The 21,860-nt window shown below is 44.2% G+C and overlaps 1 protein-coding gene across 1 annotated transcript; it reads right to left on the bottom strand.

Moving 5' to 3' along the window:
* Nucleotides 1–17: 17 nt before the first annotated feature.
* Nucleotides 18–20,479, bottom strand: FAAH (fatty acid amide hydrolase). Its single transcript, XM_081193182.1, has 15 exons — nucleotides 20,176–20,479; nucleotides 17,951–18,064; nucleotides 16,655–16,798; nucleotides 15,024–15,157; nucleotides 12,732–12,938; nucleotides 11,993–12,033; nucleotides 11,208–11,332; nucleotides 9,697–9,822; nucleotides 8,845–8,942; nucleotides 7,680–7,779; nucleotides 7,223–7,263; nucleotides 6,197–6,236; nucleotides 4,826–4,934; nucleotides 280–425; nucleotides 18–177 (listed from the first exon to the last, which is right to left on the bottom strand). Exons 1-15 carry the CDS (start codon nucleotides 20,341–20,343, stop codon nucleotides 49–51), a joined length of 1,722 nt encoding a protein of 573 aa, XP_081049308.1. The 5' UTR covers nucleotides 20,344–20,479; the 3' UTR covers nucleotides 18–48.
* Nucleotides 20,480–21,860: the final 1,381 nt, after the last annotated feature.

The raw sequence follows: 21,860 nt of genomic DNA, 5'->3' as shown, positions 1-21,860 counted from the left end.
GACAAGTCCAGACAGCTTCCCGTCATATCAGTTTCTGCAATATGTCATTCAATTCTTGTTTGATTTCTCCTGGGTCAGTTTCTCCACTTCCTTCATGAACCGGAGGCACAGCTCATCTTGCCATGGTAAAGCTACACACTGGACAGCCACAGGGAGTCCCACAGCCCCTTGGATTGCCTGCAGGGACAGAACAAGGCAATAAGGTTTTTTTCCTACCAAATAATGGCTTCTGATGCCCACTACAAAGCAGTTGCTTCCAAACACAACATGGCAACAAACCTTCGCAAAGACCTTGTCCCACATATCATTAAAGTACCCTCTGAAACTCTTCAGCTCCTCCTCATCCTCCTCTGTCACCGACGTGACAGGCACAACCCCAGCGGGGAAGTCCAAGTAGTTATACAAGATGGTGTAACTGGCTCCCACTGCAGAGACAAAAGGACAGGTTAAAACTTTTAAGTATAGATAAGGGCACCTGGTCAAATCTCTTTGGCACTTCATCTAATCCCCCTACAGCAGAAAGTGCTTTACGATTCACCACTACGAGTCCTATGTGACAGATTCTCCTCCTCCTCCTTTTACTGGTGAGAAGACCGACTGGAGAAATCAAGACTTCTCTCAATCAATAAAACATGGGCCACTTCATACAGGGACTTCTCCATGCCAGTGGCCCTCAATAAGAGACGGCAACATCTTTCTGGAGACTTCCCGTGGGATCAGATTGGTCCATACATAGTAAGGCCCTGACAAATGTTACAGGGGAAGCACCCACTGAACACATGAGGGGTTATAATCAATGCAGCACTAAGCAACCGTTCCATCAGCACAAGGGTTCCTCCTTGTGCAACATAATATTCTCATTCTTTCTCTTCCTCCTTCCCCCAGATCTGTCCTACGTGTTTCCCCAACCCTCCAGAGCATATTTCAGGAAGGTGCATGGAGCAAGAAGGGTGAGAAGTCCCATTGCACCAGTGGTCATCCTCGTGCTAATGCAACAAGTTTGTCGAACACCACCAAAGCTGAATTACACTAGCACTGCCACCATGCAACTGAGGCAGGTGTTTGACAAGAACATGGGCCACTACTGCAAACTCTCATCAACACAAGTACACTTGCTATCACAAAAGAGGCATAGATTCGCAATTATTCTAAAGCCAGAGCTAGCATGGGAAAAACCCTCCCACCATCCAACCCCAGCTGCAGCCCTTGTGACAAGTTGCTGTGAACCCATGGGCTTTCAGATGCTGCTGGATTCCAACTCCCATCAGCCCCAGTCAGCATGGTCAGGGATAATGGGAGTTGTAGTCCTACATCTGGAGGGGCACAGCTACCCCACCCTGCCTTAAAGCATGCTGCTACACAATGTCTTATTAGCACAGCTGACTTGGCCTGGATCATCTTATTGCATTTTTACATTTATATTTGGAGATGGAGCAACATCAGATGCACTCATAGCAAAGGGCTTGGTAAGGCCACTTCCGCCATAAGAGGAGGTGGTGTTGCGGGCTCTCACATCCCTCCCCGTGCGCAAAGGGTGGGTGGCCAGCCCTGTGCAATTGGGGTTTCCCAGCTGTGTCAATGGCCGGGCCAACCAATCCAGTTGGTCAGGGGGTGTGGCCTGCCCGTTAAAGGCAGGGCGCAGCCGGGAGATCTCTCTCTTTTGGCTTCCAGTGCTGCATCCTGGTAACTATCCAATTGTTTTGACTGCTCCTTAGTCACTGATGTAAGTCCCAGCTGAGCCTTGGGCTACTTTAAAAGAAAGGCAAAGGACAAGTGTTCTTGGGTCTGGTGACTATCAAGTTTCAGTCAAGGAGTGCTTAAAGAAAACTGCTTACAAGCAAAACTGGAGCAAAGAAACCATTTCCCAAGGCTGCATGACAAAAGCCCCTCTTCAGGCATCCTACATTAGGGTTCAGTCAACAGGTGAGGGAAGACAGCAGCAATGACCAGGTTAGCTATGCTCACCTCTGCCTGGTTGCTGTTCCAGTCACCTGCCATGCATTGGAAGCCAAACTTCAGAAGCAGTGAGCCTCCTGTACTCAGATAGGCTCTCTGCGGTTTTTTAGAAGCTTTGACAAGGAGGCTCTCCACTTTGGAAGTTCACTCTCCAAGCTTGTGGAGGGGGGCAGAGCTAATGGCCTCCCTTGAGTGTTTGCTTAATCACTAATGTAGAATGCTTGAAGACAACCAGAGAGATACTTGCTCTCCATTATGTTTTGTTTGCAATTCCCTACTCAACAGTGACTTAGAGAAGAAGTACTAATACACTGAATGTATTTCCTATAAGGGTTTTTTATTATTGCATTGCTGTCTTGTACATTCATATATTTTTTTAAAATGATATTTATTGAGAATTTAAAATTACAGAGAGAAAAAAAGGAAAAGGAAAAAAGGTAGACAAAAAGAGAAATTAAACAAGTCAATAAAAAGAAAAGAGAAAAAAAAGAAAAAACAAAACACACAATACATCAAAACCAAAAACAAAAATAAACAAAAAAATTAAAAACAAATCCAGTATTCCCAAATCTTTATCTTTCGTTAACTTGTTTCATCGACCTCCTCACACCTCCCTTTTTTGTATTCTAGTTATTAATTATCTCAGCAAATCCTTTCCATCTTTCACTATATTCTGTCATTAAATTATCTTAATTTATTTTAACCTTATCTTACCATGAAAAGCCCTAAAGCGTAAAACTTAAAACTTATTTATACATAATTCCTTTTAACATTTCTACTAAAGCCAAATAGTTTCATTCCAACATTTTTCTAATACTCATTAATTTTACAATAATTTTCTAAATGAATTTTTAAAACTTTCTTCCAATCTTCATCCATCGTCTCTTCTTCCTGGTCTCGGGTTTTATCAGTCCTTTCTATCCCTTCCATCTAGTCCATCAACCTGGTGACCTTCTATCCGAGGCTCTTAAGTCTTTTCCATGTCCCTTCTGCAGGTCTTCTTCTTGTTTATACCTGCACTTTGCTTTATCTTCTGATGATCTTATTCTTAATTTCCTTCCTTTCTCTCGGGGAGACTCCAACTTGACAATATCTTTATCCCTTCTCAACAAGTCAGCCCATTCTCCATAGTCAGCACTGAAATCCAAAAGATATTTGAAGGCATGTTTCAAAGTCCCTCCAAGGTTAAGGGCCCCCACAACTCTAAACTCCCCCTGGCCCAAAACCAGATCCGAAAAGTCAAAATATCCCTGCATAGGGGGATCTATCCAATTTCCCATCTCCAAACCAAACAGTACTCCATCTCTCCAAATCTGACTTTCTCCAGGTTCAGTCGTCAGAAACAACAACTTATGTTCCTGCAAGGCCGCAGCTCTCTCCATTTCTATTACTTGAGGTTCAGCAACAACCTCCTCCTTTATCTTCTTCACAACTTGCTCTGTCAAAGCACATTCCTGGGTTGGTTCCTAAGTGGTTTCTATATAGGTATTCACTGTTTGTCCAAAATTGCCAACTGCACTAGTCATCAAATCCATCTTCTCATGTAGCTGTTCCAGTAAAGCGCTTGTCTTGCAAAAAGCAAGCACTAAAGCTTCTTCTGGCCACATTCTTGTTCAAGGTCAATGTCTGGTCTCACAATCTTTAATCTCTACAGCTGTAGAATTCCCCAGATCGACTCCAGCAACAGTTTCACAAGCTCCCTCTAGAGGAAACAATTTCTATTTGTATCTGTCTTTTTAAAAGCAGATCCAGCAACAAAATTCCTTTCGTTTTTCAGATATTTTGTTCCTTTTAAGTGCAAAAGGGAACATTGGAATCAATATGTTTCTCTTTTTTAACTATCTGTCAAAAACGTTTTATCCACAGTCAATGGACTTCCCCAAAGCGTCTGTCTCTGACACCCCGCTCCCAGGTTCAAGACGGTGGTAATTTATCTTTCTTTACTCTCTCTTCTGCAGGTTTAAACAGTCTAAAATTTCCCCCCTCTTCTCCTGCTTCCAAGGGGGGGTTTGGTAATTTTAACTGATGGAAATTTAGTCCTTTATAAACGACTTTCCAGACTCTAGCTTACAATGTCTTTGCTTCAATCTATTTTCAAAAGCGGAAGGCGGACTTCCTGTTTAGACCTTCCCGCTTCGGTGCCAAATTAAGAAGTTTCATAGTCCAATTTTCCATTCTACTCACGGGCAGTTGTTTAAAATCCAATTGTCCACAGGAAAAAGTCAGCGCTCTCCGGCAACAGCAATGCTCCGTGAAAAGAGCAGTCGATTCGAAGCACCGCGCCATTCATCCCACGTCGCTCCGGATCCCCAAAACCGGGTTTCCCCGCGAATAGGGGAGGCAAAAAGGTGCCAGCCAAATCCCACGTCCACAGGCTTCTCCCGCCTGTGGTTTTGGGTGGGTCTCCGCCTCGCCGTGGCGGTCCAGACCCTAATTTTCACGAAGCGGATTCCTCCCGATCAGAGGAAATCCGCCATTGCCAGAGGCGCTAACCCGGAAGTCCCCGCTGTCTTGTACATTCAGTTAGAAGTACAGAAGTACCATCAACCTCCTCCTCAGGTTGAGAAGATCTTCTGCCAAGCACATGAATGCCACTACACATCACCCAAGCATATGTGCCTTTTAAGTAGGAATCTATTGCTGCTAAGCCACTGACTCATAAAAGGGGGTTAGGTTGTGCAAATAGATATACTGTACATCTAGTCCCCAGAGTATTGTCTGGACAATAAAGAGGCTTCTGTGAACACAAAGGTTGACCATTCTTGGCTTAGAGCATCAGAATGCAGTGCAAGTTGCAGCATAGATGAAAGTACCCCAACATATACCAGTGCCCTCTGGAGACTTCATTTCCCATGCAATGTGGAATTACCTGACAGTCTCCCAGGTAACCCAATCTTAAAAGCAGGACCCAGGACAGGACAAAGCACCACATCTAGATCTAGCCTCCTCCATTCACCAATGAATTCCTGGCAGTATTCCTAAGAGGGGAGAATAGTTAAAAACAAAAACAAAAAAAACAGCAGCAGCAGCAGGCATACTTCAGCATGAGTGGCTGCACATGACTGGCAGCAAACAAGAATCTAACCGGAAGAACTAAGCATGCCCGACCCCCAAAATTCCTGTTAAGTGAGTGGCAGGATCCAAGCATCAAATCAAGCATGAGCATAATGACATTCTCTCCAAGGCAGCAGAAATGGGGATGTTGGGGAGAGGAGAGTACCCTGGAGTCGCACAGAATTTGAAGCAGGAATCAACTGCTTTGGGCTCGCATGTGATAAAAAGCAGCAATCAAAAGCCTTCCTTAAATAAAGCCCCTTTAAAGTTGAATGTTTCTAAAATCCTCTGCAACTGTCACTTCTGCTGCAGCCACATGGAGAGATGACATTTTAAGGGGGGCTTGGAAAGCAGCAGCAATTTCTGATAAGGAATCATCAGCAAGCCATTTTGTTAGTGCCCTTGCAGCTTGAGTCCTCTTCAAGGACACAGTTCAGAACTCTGGAGAGCAGCCAAGACCTGCCATATTGGGGTCAGCCTCCATAGGTCCTCTCCACCCAATTTCTTCTCTACCAGATGTGGCCACAGGAGCAAAATATGCAGTCCTTCTTCTCTGCACATGTTCACATTTGGATGTAAGAACATAGGACGCTGCCTTAGATTAAGTCAAGCATCTGGTCTCACCCAGCAGTGACTCCGTGGGGCGTCAGATGGGTGTTTTCTCTTAGCCCTACTTGCAGAAGTCAGGGATTGAGTGTGTATTCTGTTAGAGCTTTAGAATTTTTTAAGCTCTGGGGTGGACCAAGATGATATAGAGCAATTCAGATGCCAAAGTGACAAAATGAAGTTCATGACTAATAATACACTGCAGTTGTAACTCTGTTAGCTCCAAGGGTGTTCTTCGCATGACAGACACTCCAGTATTGTCTTTTAACACTGATTTCAATGTACAGCATTATTTAAAACGGAAGGAAGATTTTGTATAAAGCTATGTCAGAACTAGACCTCACTTGGGTACATTACTGGGGGAAACAGCTGCAGAAGGCTATGTGAGTAAGCCTAGAAACTTGGCTGGATTTTCATATTACAATCTGAAATAAAACAGATATTGTAATATTTCTCATAGGATGGAAGATTTTGGTCCAAGGCTGACTAAGGTTATAATAGCCTTTCCCATAAACTTCTTGGGACATTTATGGAGCTTCAAATACTCTTAACAACAACAAAAACCCTAAAAGGAAATTACCTCAATTTCCGTGTGAAGTTCCCAAAGCTCTTTCACAGACCTGAAAATTCAAAAAGAAGCTGCAGGTGAATGAGAAATTGGTGAATTCAGCCTTTATGCTCATCGTTTGTACCAAGATGGTGCCTTCCAGGTGTGGCAGACTACAACTCCCATCAGCATGGCCAAAGGTGAGGATGGGGTTGTAATCCACCACAGGAGCTAGTCACGGCCTATGCTACACAATACCCAAACAATATTTGGTTTGCTAAGGTAGCATATATGGGACTGAGGGGGCATTCGTAAGGAAGCAGGGATGAATGGTACAAAACCCCATCCATGCTCATGAATCCACCTGTGCCTCCATCAAACTAGGTCACACATCCACACTCCAGTGACCAGGCTTGATTCCCATTTTAAAGATTTGCTGAGGAGGAATTAAAAAGTAACCAGGGAGGGTTGAGCACCTTCCTAGCTCCCGCCTCAGTTCCCCCCTAAATGCACCAACCTATATTTGCACCACAAGGGCAGCAGGGAGCAGTGATTAGAAACTGCATTTCACCCCCTTAATATACTACTGTGCATTTTTAAATTTTAAAAAATTAATTTATTATGCTTTTTTTAAAAAGGCAGCTATTGTACATTTAAAATTTAGACTGCATTTTTCCAGAAAAGCTAAAGGAACTACTTTTCAGTAGGCATGCACAGAAATGCACTGCTAAGACTCCTGCACCAGAACTCAGTGAGGCCATATGAAAAGCCAACCCCAATCTGCTTTGATCTCTGCTGAAATTTGCAAGCACTGGAAACTAGCCATCACCTGGACCTTCACAGAAGTTACTTAGAACAGGTAGTGTGTGGGGAGGGGGGAGAAATCAGCAGGCAGGGAAAGTGGAGAACCAAGTTCAAGGAGGAAACAAGTGGGAATTGTTGCCGTTCTCGTCTTTCCACTGTAGTTGGGGGTTCAAATGGGACATGAACAACATAGCTGCTAGCAATGCTAGCATATGAAAGCTGTAAGCCCACCGCACCCCCATCCTGAAGCCTTACCTCTCATTCATGCTTGTCAGTATTTTGGAAATACGAAGACTCTAAGGAAACAAAGAAAGGACTGATAGGCTTTGAGCTGAAAATGCCCATTACATAAACACATTATGGTCAAACAGAAGTGCACCTTCCATCTAGGAGGTATAGCATTATTTTTTATTATTAAGTAAATAAATCATCCTTCACTAGTGGGTCCCAGGGTGGGTTACATGAATTAAAAATGTTAAAAACTGTTTTTTTTAAAAAAAAACCACAGTCACAGGAATAGAGTGGATCCTGAAAGCACACAAAGTCAAAGGTAAAGAAGTGTGTCTTCAGCATTCCATTGCACTGAAATGCAGTGCTAATCATAACTGTTGCCCATTCACCAGGACTAAAAAATCCCTTCTCAAAAAGTACCAACAGCCATAGGCTGCCTTCTTCAGCAAAGCAAGACAGGAGCTAGAGAAGGGGAACTTACTATTGGCTTGACGATGCAGGATAGAAGGCTTCGAAACCAATTTGGCAACTTTGCTAGAAGCACCAATTCCTTTGCTTTGGGATCCGCAGACTCCCCTTTGCTGAAAGGCAACCAAGACAATTAGGTTACACAACCCTGAGTGAATTATATGTTATCCAAACCTTCAGCCATTTCAGCTCCACAGAACCATCAGCCATGGCTACTGATGTTCAGAACAGAACACTGATCGCTTAACAAAAAGATCCCTTCTTGTCTGACACGCAGAGGCATTCCCTGTAGGTTATATGTTGCATATAGAGTATGTGACCATTCAAAAATGTTTTCAGTGGTCCTTAATGTTTTTGTTTTACAGTGGTACCTTGGTTTTTGAATGTAATCTGTTCCAGAAGACCGTTCAGCTTCTGAAACGTTCAAAAACCGAGGCACAAAGGGCCGCTTGCAATTTCCATGGAGAACAGCAGAAGCTGTTTGACTTCCAAGGTGCATTCGAAAATGGAAACCATTACTTCTGGGTTTCCGGCATTCGAAAACCGAAATGTTTGGCTTCCAAGACGCTTGAAAACCGAGGTCACACTGTTCTGCTGCCCTGCTGTTTGCCATCCTGACTCTTGGGAGAGAAAGGACAGAATGGAAATTAAAATGCTGCACAATAACATAAAAAACATACTTTTATTTGCATCAGGTAAAAATCCTGATGGTTTGCTTTCTTTCTTTTTTTACTATGTTTTGCTATGTTTTATATATACTGTAAGCTGACCAGAGTGGCTGGGAAAACATATCCAGATGGGCTGGGTATAAATATTTATTTTATTATTATTATTATTATTATTATTATTATTATTATTATTATTATTATTATTATTATTATTATTATTATTATTCCCCTTGTCCACCATGCAGCAGAAACAACTCTGAAACACAGCAGGATAAAGAGAACAGAAAGGAAAGAAGAAGCAGTGACCTCACCAAGAAAGGTATGAGCGAGATGCTTAGCTAAGTAACCAATGTGAAAAATGGAAGCAGGATCTTGCTGATGAGTACATGATGGTGAAAGCCTTTGCACCCAAAGTAAGGTAAGTAACCAATCTTCTTCTTATTCTTCTTGGGGTTTAATGGTGTGGGTGCATATACACATGCCAGCATTTATACATACAAGAATACTTACAAGCCTTCTAAAAAAGTGGCACAGCCATCAGCAAACAAGCCCTTGGCAGAAATGCTACACATGAAATCATCTATGCGGCAGGGCTTAAAGGGGACCAGCTAGAAAAGGAAAGCAAGAATGCAGGATGAGAATCTTTCTCTCTGTAATGCCATACAAAGGTAAACTTCTGACTTGCAAAAAAAAAATCAAATCACTCATTCATTCTTCACGGAAAGCATTTTGCAAGAACAGCAGCCAACCTTCCTGGCAGTGACAACTACAGCAAGATCCAGAGGAGGAGGCAGATGTTGTTTCTTTCAAACAACCCACAACTGAAGCTATTTCGTGCTACCCAGATTCTGGCATTCTAGAGAAATTGGAGAAGTTTCAAAATTTTCTCCCCAAATCATGTGGTGAAAAGAAAAGAAGTAAAATATCCATCCCCACTTAAATGAAAGATTTCTATATGCGGCTATGCTTGAGGTTAGAGCAGTGAGGAATACTGAGTCTAAAGCCAGACACAAATAATCATCATGTATTGTCCATGTTCAGGTCTAGGATCAACAGATAGCTTATGAAAATGGGAGGCATTAAAGTTAGCATAGTGCAGCAAGTCACAACCCCACCTTATCATGGCATACTGGTCATTCTGAGTTCTCATTCTTTAAGATGTAAAGCACCACAAAAAAAGGAAACAGGAAAAAGGAAACACATTAAAGGACGTTTTTTTCCTTCATTAAAATATGACTGACTTTCTACTCCTTCCTTTCTACTTCTTAGCCACCCCATCTTCTCTTGCCCAGGACATCAATGGAATTATAGGTGGTGTTGGTGGGGAGGGGGGTGTTTGTAGGTGTGGAGACAGATACATACCGTGTGGCCAGCCTTTTCCAGAAGTTGCTTGGTTTCTAGTATAGCCCGTCTCATGGAAGGGCTTGGCATAGTGAAGGAATCTGTGACATAGTAACCTATCCGGAGGGGCTGAGAACTGGAGTACACCTAGATAAAATGAGCACAAGGTTAAGAGAACAGTTTGGACATCAAAACATAACAATCATTTTGGAGTCTTTAAAGACAGATGCACTAGATCAAGCTTTTAAGTGTCGACATCTTATCCTCCAAAGAATCCTGGGAGCTGTAGTTCACCAGTCACTAAACTACAATTCCCAGCACCCTTAAACTACAGCTCCCAGGATTCTTGGGGACGGGGTTGTGCTTCAAATCTATGGTCTGAATGCAGCCCCATTCTCTACTAGTCAATGATATTTCTCAGAATAACCCCATATCCATGCCAAGAGAAAGCATCTTGAAAATCTGAATTCCCAGTGTAGCTTAAGCAATGATTGCACTACATCTGCACAAGCCTACTTTTCACAATAGGTAATGTTGTGCCATTTTCTACCCTTTTCTGTAGGGAGAAATGTACCTGAAGAACACCGTTATGCAGTTTCTCATGTAAGTAGGACTCTTCATTTTCCCTCACAAGCTTGTGGGAATAGGATGAGGACTAGGGAGGCTTCCGGTCTGATCCAGAAGGATTTACATGTTGTTCTTAACCTCTTTCACCCCACAATACTCTTGCCCTCAGCACAGACAGTCAGGAATACAGGTCCAATGTTCACAGACACCCCCTCCAGACTAGAATAGACTAATAAACTGCACAATCTGGGATGGCAGCAGAACTTAAAATATGAGCCAGAGACGCCTGCTAGATCTTACTTTAAAGTGCCAATGCTGTGTGAGGTACTAATATGGAACGCATCCTCCGAGTGTATGAAGAGAGCCTGTTGCATCTCATCACAGCACACTCCAGCACACCTGGGATTAGGGTGAAGGTTTCTAGGGCAGAAGATATAACATTCCCCATAGAAATGAGCACCAGATCCTCCATCTTGTGAAGCTCAAGGTTTGCACTGCAAAGAAAGCACTCTTATTCCTCTCAGACCTTAGTCACCCCAGTTCTTTCAAGGTACAAAGGGGGTCATGCCAACTAGCCTCATCTCCTCCCCATGTCCAGCCTGGACATCTGCAGAGAGGCAGCCCTCATGCATATATAAGCTGCACCCATGAAGGATCACTCCCTGCAAATGTCTGTGCTGTACACACAGATCCCAGGTTTGGGGCTAGTCATAGAATCATAGCCAGATTGCACAGGTAAAGGATTTAGAGAAACCCCTCCCCGCAATGTTCAGCAACTAAATAAATGTGTGTCTCTCAGCAGTGAATACTGTATGTTAAACTCTTGATTATCAGTACGTAAGGTGTTGTTTTTTAATCCCACATATTGGAAGTGGCCCAAAAGGAAGGGCAGAGCAATGTTATTGCTTTCACCATGCATCTGATTATCATAAAAAGGAGGGTGCCTTTTCCTTCAGCCCTCTCACCTGCTCATTGAAGGGGAGGGGAGGCACTGTAGGATCCAGCCGGAACATTTCATTGCACAAGAGAGCTCTTAAGCAGAGAACTAAGCTGTCAACATCTTTTGCCATTGGCCCTATGCCAGCAATCACTGGAATAAAAAATAAAAGAGAACAAGTCTTGACAATAGGATCGTCTTTCAAAACAGGGAAACACTTCTGGGAGCAAGGCATCATGGGGTCAGAGCACTAACTGAAGCTCTTTTCACCACAGAAAGTGAGTAAGAAGAAATCCAGTAAAAGCTAACTCATAACAAATTGCCCTGCTGTCTAACACCCCTTTAGAATCTCTTCACCATTCAATAAACAATGAAAACTGAAGCCTTTAAAAAAAACCTGTGATATCTGAAAAGCAAATTAAATACTACTGTAAAGGGACTTATGGAAGAAGCTGGTCAGTTATTTATTACAGGAAGGGCGTGGGCTACATGCAGACCTCAACACAGAGACCTTTCTTGCTAGAATTTCCACATCTGCTGCCACTCAGAAACCTCTTCAATTTTTAAAAAGCTTCTGGTCCTCATGACTGAAGATTTCTACTTCAACATGACAGCAAAATATCAACACACATCCCTAACAGCATGTTTTTAAAACTCATTTTGCAATTTTTAAAAGGATGACAAGGTAGAGTGTTGTTTTTTAGAAAAAAGTGTACAAAGTTGGGTTAACCCATTACTATGTAAGAATTCAAAGCTACCACATTTTCGCCACCTCGACATCTTACTCTTTCCAAGCAAATGATAATCACCAACCTGATTTCTGCCCACGAATGCTTGGTATAATTCCTTTTTTGCTGTGAAAAAATCACCAGAGAAGATGTTTCAGCACAGCTTTCAGGGTTGCTGGTTTCCAACACCTAAGTTTCCACAGTGTTCTAACAGGGAACCTATTCCCAGACCCCAGCAGAGATGCTGCTTCTCACCCCTTTGAGGGTTCTCTCCACTGAATGAGGGATAAATCTTAGCCAGCAATCTAGCGCATCCCATTAAAGGAAACTCCCCAAAGGCCTTTTGTCCAAGCAGGGAAAAGTTGAGAGACTGGCAGAGTAAATCCCATTAAGTTCAATGCAACTTACTCACAGATAAGAGAGCATAGGAATGCTGCCCATTTCGAAAGTGCACATCAGTTAAGAAAAAAGAAGGAAGGAAGGAAGGAAGGAAGGAAGGAAGGAAGGAAGGAAGGAAGGAAGAAAGAAAGAAAGAAAGAAAGAAAGAAAGAAAGAAAGAAAGAAAGAAAGAAAGAAAGAATTAACTCCCCAACAAGTTTAGTGCCTGTGCAAGAACTTAAATTTTTAGCTTTCTGCTCCAAGGGTTAACAGCTTGCCTGATTCTTGGGAGTCTTCTGCCTTTATGTGTACAATGAACCTGGATCCTGCGAAGAACAGCCCTCACCAGCCCCCAAGAAAGGCTTTAGTCATATATATATGACTATATATATATATATATATTAAGCTTAAATGCTGTCTTTTAAGGCTGCAAACTTGCACTGTACCTAATTCGGCCACCTGTGGTTTTGAATCCACAAATTCCACAGAAAGCAGCCGGGATACGAATGCTGCCTCCTATATCTGTACCAAAGCCCAAGATGGATCCTCCGCTTTTAATAAGAGCACCTTCGCCTCCTGAAGAACCACCTGGACTTTTGGAATGATCCAGAGGATGGAGCGTCTGACCAAAGATCAGGTTGCTGCAGTCATAGCTAAAAACACAAGAGAAGGCAGTCAGATGATTAAGCCACAGCTAAGTCAAATATACCTTGCAGCCCCCTATCCCAGATAGGATCCGCGGTATGGCTGCAGCTCCCTTGCCCAACCCCCTATATAAATATATTTATTTACTTATTTCATAACACTTATGCACCACTTGATTGGATAAAACCCTCAAAGCGGTTTACAAAAAAAAAAAAAAGGATAAACTCATCCATAAGATGAATCAGTAACAATCTAAGACTTTCAAAAAGTAAAATAGCAATGGACTAAAAACAGAATAAAACTTGCATCAACTTTCTAAACATCCAGGTAGGCTTGCCTAAACAAAAATGTTTTTCACAGGCATCAAAAAGTATACAGTGAAGGTGCCTGATTCATATCAATAGGCAGGGAGTTCCAAAGTGTAGGTGCCACCACACTAAAAAGTGAGGAAGACCAGGCCAGAGGGTACGCACACCATCAGCTCCTGATAGAACCAGCAATGGCCTGAGAGGCTTGTCAGGGCACCTGATTCCCACCTTCCCTGGGGCTGCTGAAGACCTGTGTGCACTGAGGGAAGGCAGAACTGAGGGAGACCAGGCCACGGAGCACACATACCACTGACTCACATGGCTCAAGAGGACTCTGCCACTGTACTTTTGATATAATGTAGTAGTTTTAGTGTTTTAAAATTGTAACCCACCTCAGGTGCCTTGGCAGAAAGGCAGAATTAAAATCCAGTGCATAAAATAAACAAATCCTGTCATTATGTTCCAGTCTCAGATATTACCCTGCCCTTTAACCACAAGAATTCATGAGGCACCTAACAAAATAGGGAGTCAGAACAAACCCTTTTCAACACCAACAAAATGAAACAATCAGGAATTGTCTAATGAAGGATGATGCAAGTTACCAATCCTCTCATTACCACAGAGCTGCCCATCACAACAAAAGGGTTGGGTGGACAGTGGGTTGAGAGAGGAGGTGGGGTCATATACCACAGCTATTCAGAGGCTGATTTCAAGAGAAAACAAAGCTATAGAGAGCTCTGGAAAAGTCTTGTTGCCTAGCTAACAAAACCACTTGCCACACCCCACTGCAATCACAACAATGCCCAACAGTTTAAATGCTTAAAAGAACAAAAAAAAAAAACACCCCACATTTGTGATTGTTTCTAGAAGGCCCATTATAAACCATAAGGGTGCAGTTTTGCAGCATTCAGTTCATAACTTCTGTCTGACAGCATTTGTTTCATCTTCTATTTATCCACAGAAAAGTGCTTTCACACATCACATAGTCATCCCAGGCTTCTGATGTCTGAAAACACCTATTGAGTTTAAAGAATCAGAGTAATCTAGCCCAACCTCTTGCCAATGCACAATATCTATAGACTGGAGTTATTGATATTAGAATTCTTGACACTCACAGTATTGTGAGCATGCAAAGTAAGAAGTTCCCTCTGATATATGCACCACTCAGAGAGGCCAGCAGGCAAATGGGGAGAGTTTAAATTCCCTCTTTCACCTACTCTTCTTCCTAGAGTAACAGGCTCGAGCAAATAAACTGAACAAGAGCTACTCTCTGGCAAAAGGAACAGAAGCAAGTGTAGTTTATTGTTCCTTAATGGAGGCTCAATTAACTTACATAAAAATAAAACTTCATTAAAGCATAGAATCAGAGTTGGGAAGTATCTCAGAGGTCATCTAGCTGCCCCCCACCTGCCCCTTGCTGAGCAAGGAAATCCATTGCTACCTGTTTTTTTAAGCAGTCTAGGTGACCACCTAAGGAAGGCAAGCCCGCCCCCTTTCTGAGGCCATCTGTTCCACGGATGAATAGCTCATACCATCAGGAAGTCCTTCCCAATGTTCAGCCAAAATCCTCTTTCATTTAATTTGAACCTGTTAGCTCTGGATCAACAGAGAAGAAAAATTTTGCTCTACCATTTACAGTATGTGACTTCAAACATTTGGCTGTCATGTTGCCCCTGAATTATCTCTTCTACAGGTGAACCATATTCAACTCCTTTCCTCATAGTATTTGTTATTTGTGTAAATGCCCACACAGAAATATAGCAAAGGGGGCGTTATATGATTTACCTCAATAAAGACTGGGGAACATTGGTTTTTACAAATGGAATTGCTCCTTGATGTTTCAACACCTGGATGACAACTGCATCTGTTGCTGCAGGCAGGTTGAGATGCTTCACCAGGCCCAATGTGGAGTCATGGCCCTGGGGGTGGGGTGGGGAAGAGAGCAGAGTTAAGATATCTGGTTCCTACCCCAGATCCTTCAGATATCAAACAGTAATGCTGCCTGCAATATAAGTCACAATGCTCTTTCACATATGAATTGGCTAGTAATATTCCTGATGATGGAGAGTTTTATCCATGGAGAAATTTGAAGCGAGTATCAGTTGTATCCAACATGGCTACGTTCATGTCAACATGTACACTAGAACAGTGTTTCCCAAACGTTTTTGGGCAACGGCACACCTGTTTACCGGAAAAAAATCTCGCGGCACACCACCATTAAAGCCCCGCCCCGTGACGTCAGCGCGCAGCGTCACGCCGGGAGGGACGCACAAAAGTGAAAGTTTTTTCCCTCCCCCTTGCCGGGGTGGGAGGAGGCAGCAGAGCGAGGGACTGAGGGACGGCGGCAGCTGAGGCGGCGGCGGCTGCGATAGCGGGCGGAGGAGGGGCGGCGGCGGGGCTTGAGATCATTGTTATGGCTGCTGCTGCTGCTGCTGCTGCTAGGGGATCCGGGGACGTGAGCAGTCCTGGCCCGACCCGGGTTGAAGGAGGACAAGCCGGCAGCGCGCCAAGTGAGTTCGGTTGCGCGCGACGGCCCCCGCTCCCCCCACCCCCGCCGGATCCTCGCCGCCACCGCCTCTCGCCCGCCTCCCTCCCACGGCACACCAGCCGATGTCTCACGGCACAGTAGTGTGCCGCGGAACACCGGTTGGGAAACACTGCACTAGAAGGCTAACAGGTCAGTCCCACTGCCACTGTTCAGTAGGGTTTCCCCTCCACACAGGATTCTAGCACAGCAATTGGTTTTGTAAAGGAATTGACCCAGCAAAAGATAATGCAGGAGGGCATTCGCAACCAAACACATATCTCCTACTACAATGCAACTTGAAAGAGGATCTTCTGCAAGTGATGGGGCTGGATCTTGGGACATACGAAAGCAATTAGAAGACTGATCATAACATCAAATTATGGAAGCTCCACCATGCAACTGCCATGTCACACTGAAAAACTGCCCCCAAATTAGGAACAGCACATCATTCTGAATGAATCAGACCCCAAGGAATGGGATCCAAGTAGGGTTGTCATACATCCGGAATTTCCTGGACATACCCAAAATACTGCAGTCAGAAGCAGTGTCCAGGCAGAAATCAGCAGAAATGTCCAGGAAACGTATGGCGACCCATTATCTGTGCCACTTTTCCTTAAAAATAGCTTTAAAAGGTCAAGAACTTTGGCCAAAAACAACAACTTTTGTGCCCTGATTTTCACTTTCTGAAATATGGCAACCTTGGATCCAAGTCTCATTTCTGCAAAAAGCATAGATGTCATGCTACAATGCCAATCCGACCCTGCCCCTCAGATTCTGCTAAATAAGAAGTTTGCCTCAGCAATTTTTCTAAGACATGGTTTCTCTACAAATTTACTGGTTTGACACATGAGCACAGGGCATTGTTGCCCATGGCCAAGATTGGTGGTACCTTGCAGTCAATGGAGTCCTTGATGCTGATGGGAACGCCATAGAGCAAACCCTTCTTCCCCTGACTTTTCACGTGCAGAAGCTGAGACTCACAATCTTCCAGATAATCGGTCACACAGTTGACCTCTCTAGTCACTTTCAAGGCCTGTGAAAAGCAGGAAAAGGCAATCAGTTCAACCCACCTTCCAAGGCAGTCTGTACAGCTTAGTACCTCATATAATCAGGACATACTTCCCAATAGTTAAGTCAAAATCCCCTTTTATGTACTTGGGAGTTTGGATTCTACCCACTGGAGCAATAGAAATAAAGTTTCCCCAGCCCAGATGGTTGGGGTAGAAATAATATATTACTACTACTACTATTATTATTTCTCCACCATCTATGCAACTTATCAAGTTTAATAAACAAAATGAAATAATGGGAGGGGTTATTGCTTTGTTTTATTATGTATCTTATGCTCTCATTTTGTATTTTGATGTTGTGCACTGCCGTGCTATCTTCAGATGAAGGGCAGTACCCAAATTTAATTAATAAATAAAAATATTTGAAGACTGCTATCATATTGCCTCTTAACCATCTATTCTCCCGGCTAAACATAGCAAACTCTTTCAACTTTTCCTCACAGGACTGGATCAACAGGCCCCTCACTATCCTTGTCCTTCTCCTCTGGACTCTTTCCAATGAAAGTTACTTTTCAAACCTATCAGTTCAGTTGGAATGCAAGGGGAATCCATGTTGGCACCCTGAGCTGCAGACTGAAGCTCAGGCAAAGGATTTACAGTCTGCTATGTAGCATTTATTTGCTTGAGTTGACAAAACCACTTCCGTTCCCGCTGTAGTACTAAGTCCCCAGTGGCACACGGGGAACAAATTAAGTGCAAAACATTGTGGACAATATTGGTGCTATATGAACAACAACAACATAGATGCCCAACACAAAAACCTTCAAGTATTCAACATTTACAAAGCACCTAAAATTTTCTAAGCACTGTACAGGTATTATGATATACATTATACAGTGAGTCTGCAGGCAGGGTCTCATAGCCAGGATACAAGAAGTGGGCAGGGAAAGAAACTGGGGCAAATAAACAAATCCAGAAAATTGGAGCAGAGTGATTTTTCAGGCAGGGAGCAGGAATACAAGCTCCCAGCAGCTGTCAATATGGGGTCAGTTCCCTTTCACCCTGGATTACCTTGAACAAAGGGCAGTTTACCAGCCCAAACTTCACTCTGTCCATCACATTCCCTTCCCCACTCATTTCCCATTGCTTTTGGTGGAATGTCAGCCACACCTCACCTGATCCATGTAGGCATAGAGGACATTCTCAGGTGAGAGTGATCCATCCCTCAGTTTCCCACAGAGTTCAGGAAGAGCCAAAGACAAGATGGGTTCTGGTTTGTGACCTGGACTCTGAAGGAGAAATAGTAATAATAATAAAAAGTAAAAAATATATATCAAGTCCAGTGTTGTTTTTTTCATGGGGTACACATACCCCTAAACATTTTGTTTAGGAAAATGAGAGTATCCCTAAACACTGATCGAGTCCATATATATATATATATATATATATATATATATATATATATATATATATATAGCAATCAAACTACATTGCTGACTCACACCAACTGCTTCTATACTCCCACAACATAAAAGCAAGTACTTGTGTTTCAACAGAGCAAGAGGAGGGATGCTGCTAAAACTATTTTTGTTGCACAACCTAACGCAATCCTCTGGAAAGATTGCATGGAGACATGGAGACTGGACTTGTTGTGGCCACATTGTTTCTTCACTGTTTCTTCCATTGCACTCTGGGACAGGTAGGTGGCTTGCATTTCAGGGTCTTGTACTGTCCTAACCACACTTAGCGAGGGAATCACACTCACTCCAAGGCCACTTGTTGAGTGGAACAGTGGGTGGGGTGGCCCACACTTCCTCCCCACTCTCCCCGCCCCACAGCTGAGCACTTATGGTTGAATTTGCAACCATATGTTTAACACACGTAAGATGTGATTGTGATGTACCTCTGAAAGTATACTGGGAACTTGCCAGTTCTTCGACCTAAGCTTTATTGAGCTTGAAATCTACAACATACTTTAAAAATCATCATCATCAGCGTTGTGTAATGGTTGGAGTAGGACCATGGAGACTAAATTTCAAATCTCAATTCACTCAGGAAGCTCACTGAGCAAGTCACTTTCTCTCAATCTATTTTGAACTGTTAATTAAATAAATCCAAGCCTTTGATTGGATTGTGACACCTCAGTCACCAGCCCAGCCCAACTCACATAAGTTTAGCAAGCAAAACTTTCTTCACCATCATTCTACCACATTTCAGTGCTTGGCTGTTCTTAATACCACAAACTATGGTAAAGGACCCCTGGACCGTAAAGTCCAGTCAAAGGTTACTATGGGGTGCGGCGCTCATCTCGCTTCAGTCGAGGGAGCCGGCGTTTGTCCACAGACAGCTTTCCGGGCATGTGGCCAGCGTGACTAAACCACTTCTGGTTCAATGGGACACCGTGACGAGTGCCAGAGCGCACAGAAACGTCGTTTACCTTCCTGCCACAGCGGGACCTATTTATCTACTTGCACTGGCGTGCTTTCGAACTGCTAGGTTGGCAGGAGCTGGGACAGAGCAACAGGAGCTCACCCCATTGTGCGGATTTGAACCGCCAGCCAAAGAGGCTCAGTGGTTTAGACCACAGCGCCACCCACTCCCACCACAAAAAGCCATGGCAGCAGAGGCAAATAGATTTCTGCAGGCATAAGCTTTTGTAGACTAAAGTTCACACTTAATATGCTTGTGTCTGGAAGTTGCCACAAAGTACATGGTAATGAGTCAAGATCAAACTAGTGGGACATACTTCTGCCCACATATGCAACTGTTGCACAGAACAGACTCCATGCAGCTTCTCTCTCTGCCACAGCACTGTAAAAAGGCACAGCTCCGTTTTAGGAACCCTTAAAGCATGCGCAAGCAGAATCAATATGGGGCCGCCATCCCCTTCTGGGGGCCACGTACCAGTGGTGCACAGATTCAGAAGTTAAAGTGAGCAGAGCAATGCATGTAAAAATTGCTTTCATACAGCAGACTAGTTTCAGCGCGCAACACACAGACACACCCCTTCTCCATCTTCCATCCAGGAAAAGTAATTGAATATCAGAGTCCAAGGGTACACGCACCCACACACACTCAATGAGATGCTGAAATAGGGCCAATGGGGGGGGGGCTGGGAAGAAGGAGTCTTGGTGTGTGCATTCACACACACACCGGGGACAGAGGCTTCTCACCACAGCCTTAAAGTTACAGGAGGAACCTTCGACGTTAGGGCTGCAGCTGCCTCTGCCCCGTGACCCTCCAGGGGGACAAAGCAAGCCGGTCTTTCCGCTTCGGGGGTTTTCCGACGACCCTTGCTCGGTGCCTCCAGCTGCCCCGTACCCCCCCCCCTCACGCACACACCCGAGGCAGGAATCAGGTGCGCTCAGCGAGTAGCCGCTTCCAGCCCGACGCCGCCTACCTGCTCTTTGAACTTTCGGGCAGCTTTTAGCATTCGCTCCAGCGCGCGCTCTCGCCTTTCTTTCGCCTCTTCCACCTTCCTCTGGACTTTCCTCCGCCGCCGCCATCTCAGCAGGAGCACCGTCGCCGCCGAGCAGCACAAGAGAGCCGAGACGAGGCTGACGCTCATCCTCGTCAGGATCCCGCGCGGCTACTGCTTCGTTCGCTACCTCCGCAGCCAGCTGACAGCTCCGGAAGGCGCGGCCTCCGCAAAGGGCGGAAACTGGATTCAGGGGCTTGAACTCCCGCTCGGATTTCTCCAAACACGGCGCGCCGGAAACGCATTCTGTTTTCATGCCTTCCTTCTAACCGCACCGTTAAAATCCGGGTTTCCGGATGTACAGTGCTGCTGCCCGAGAACCCCCACCTGCGATTTAGAAAGGGTCAAGTTTCTGGTCCGTAACGCAGCGGAGGATGGGAAGCTCTGGTGGCTGAGCGAGGCTCGCCACACGCCAAAGAGGACGGGGCTCCTGCGCCTTTAATAGTTGGGAAGAAGGAGGGATGTCAGCCGGTGTAACTCGCGTAACAAGCCCCAGCAGCTGATTTTCTCCCTTCTACGTTAAAGGTGCAGCAACCCTAGCCTCTTCTCCTCCCCTGGTCATGAGAATGAGCGTAGTCTTTTGCTCATCTAACTTTCCCCAGCTACGTAGACATCCTATGCATCCTAGAGGTATGACAGGGGTCAGGAAAGTTTTTCAGCAGTTTTCCACTGTCCCTCAGACCTTGTGGGAGGGCAGGACTATATTTTTTTTGGGGGGGGATGAACGAATTCCTATGCCCCACAAATAATCCAGAGATGCATAATAAATAAAAGCACACATTCTACTCATGTAAAAACAGCAGGTCCTGCAAATAACCCAGAGATGCATTTTAAATAAAAGGACACATTGTACTCCTGTAAAAACACGCTGATTCCAGGACCGTCTGGGGGCCAGATTTAGAAGGCCCCCCCGGCCTTAGTTTGCCTACCCATGGTCTACGATGTACAGTGGAGAAGTGAACTTCACAGGTGTGTATAGCAGTAGTTCCTGATCAGCTAAGTACTGTGGACCCCGTTTTTCAAAAGCCAAGCCATGGACTTTGAAAAAATATATATTTCTATGGTAGCGTTTTGTTACGTGGATGGTGCAACGGACCCCAGGATCTGTAGACTACCAATTGGAAACCACTGGGTTGTGTGTATAATCCACATAATGCAGCCCCTCTACACTTCCAAACTTGGCATGCTGAATTCTGCCAAAAAGATATGCACCAAGAATACATGAAAGCTGAAAGCATGCTAATTAACCACTTTACACGTTTTTCATGGCATCTGATTGCCACTTTCTGGTTTTCAACATATCTTGGATTCCATCATAAACACTTTCAAAGTAATATGTTTGTAAAAGCACAATGTGTACTAGAACTAACCTTTTAATATACCATTGTTTTATCTTTGTAACCAAGCCTTTTTAAGAAATGTCCACCAAAAGGTTATACAGTGGTACCTTGGGTTACAGACACTTCAGGTTACAAACTCCGCTAACCCAGAAATAGTACCTTGGGTTAAGAACTTTGCTTCAGGATGAGAACAGAAATTGTGCTCCGGCAGCGCAAGGCCCCATTAGCTAAAGTGGTACCTCCTCAGGTTAAGAACAGTTTCAAGTT

This window comes from Podarcis bocagei, assembly GCF_964188305.1.
Source record: "Podarcis bocagei genome assembly, chromosome: 5".
NCBI lineage: Eukaryota > Metazoa > Chordata > Lepidosauria > Squamata > Lacertidae > Podarcis > Podarcis bocagei.
The sequence above is the reverse complement of the archived record's forward strand: the minus strand, read 5'-3'. Positions and strand labels throughout refer to the sequence as shown.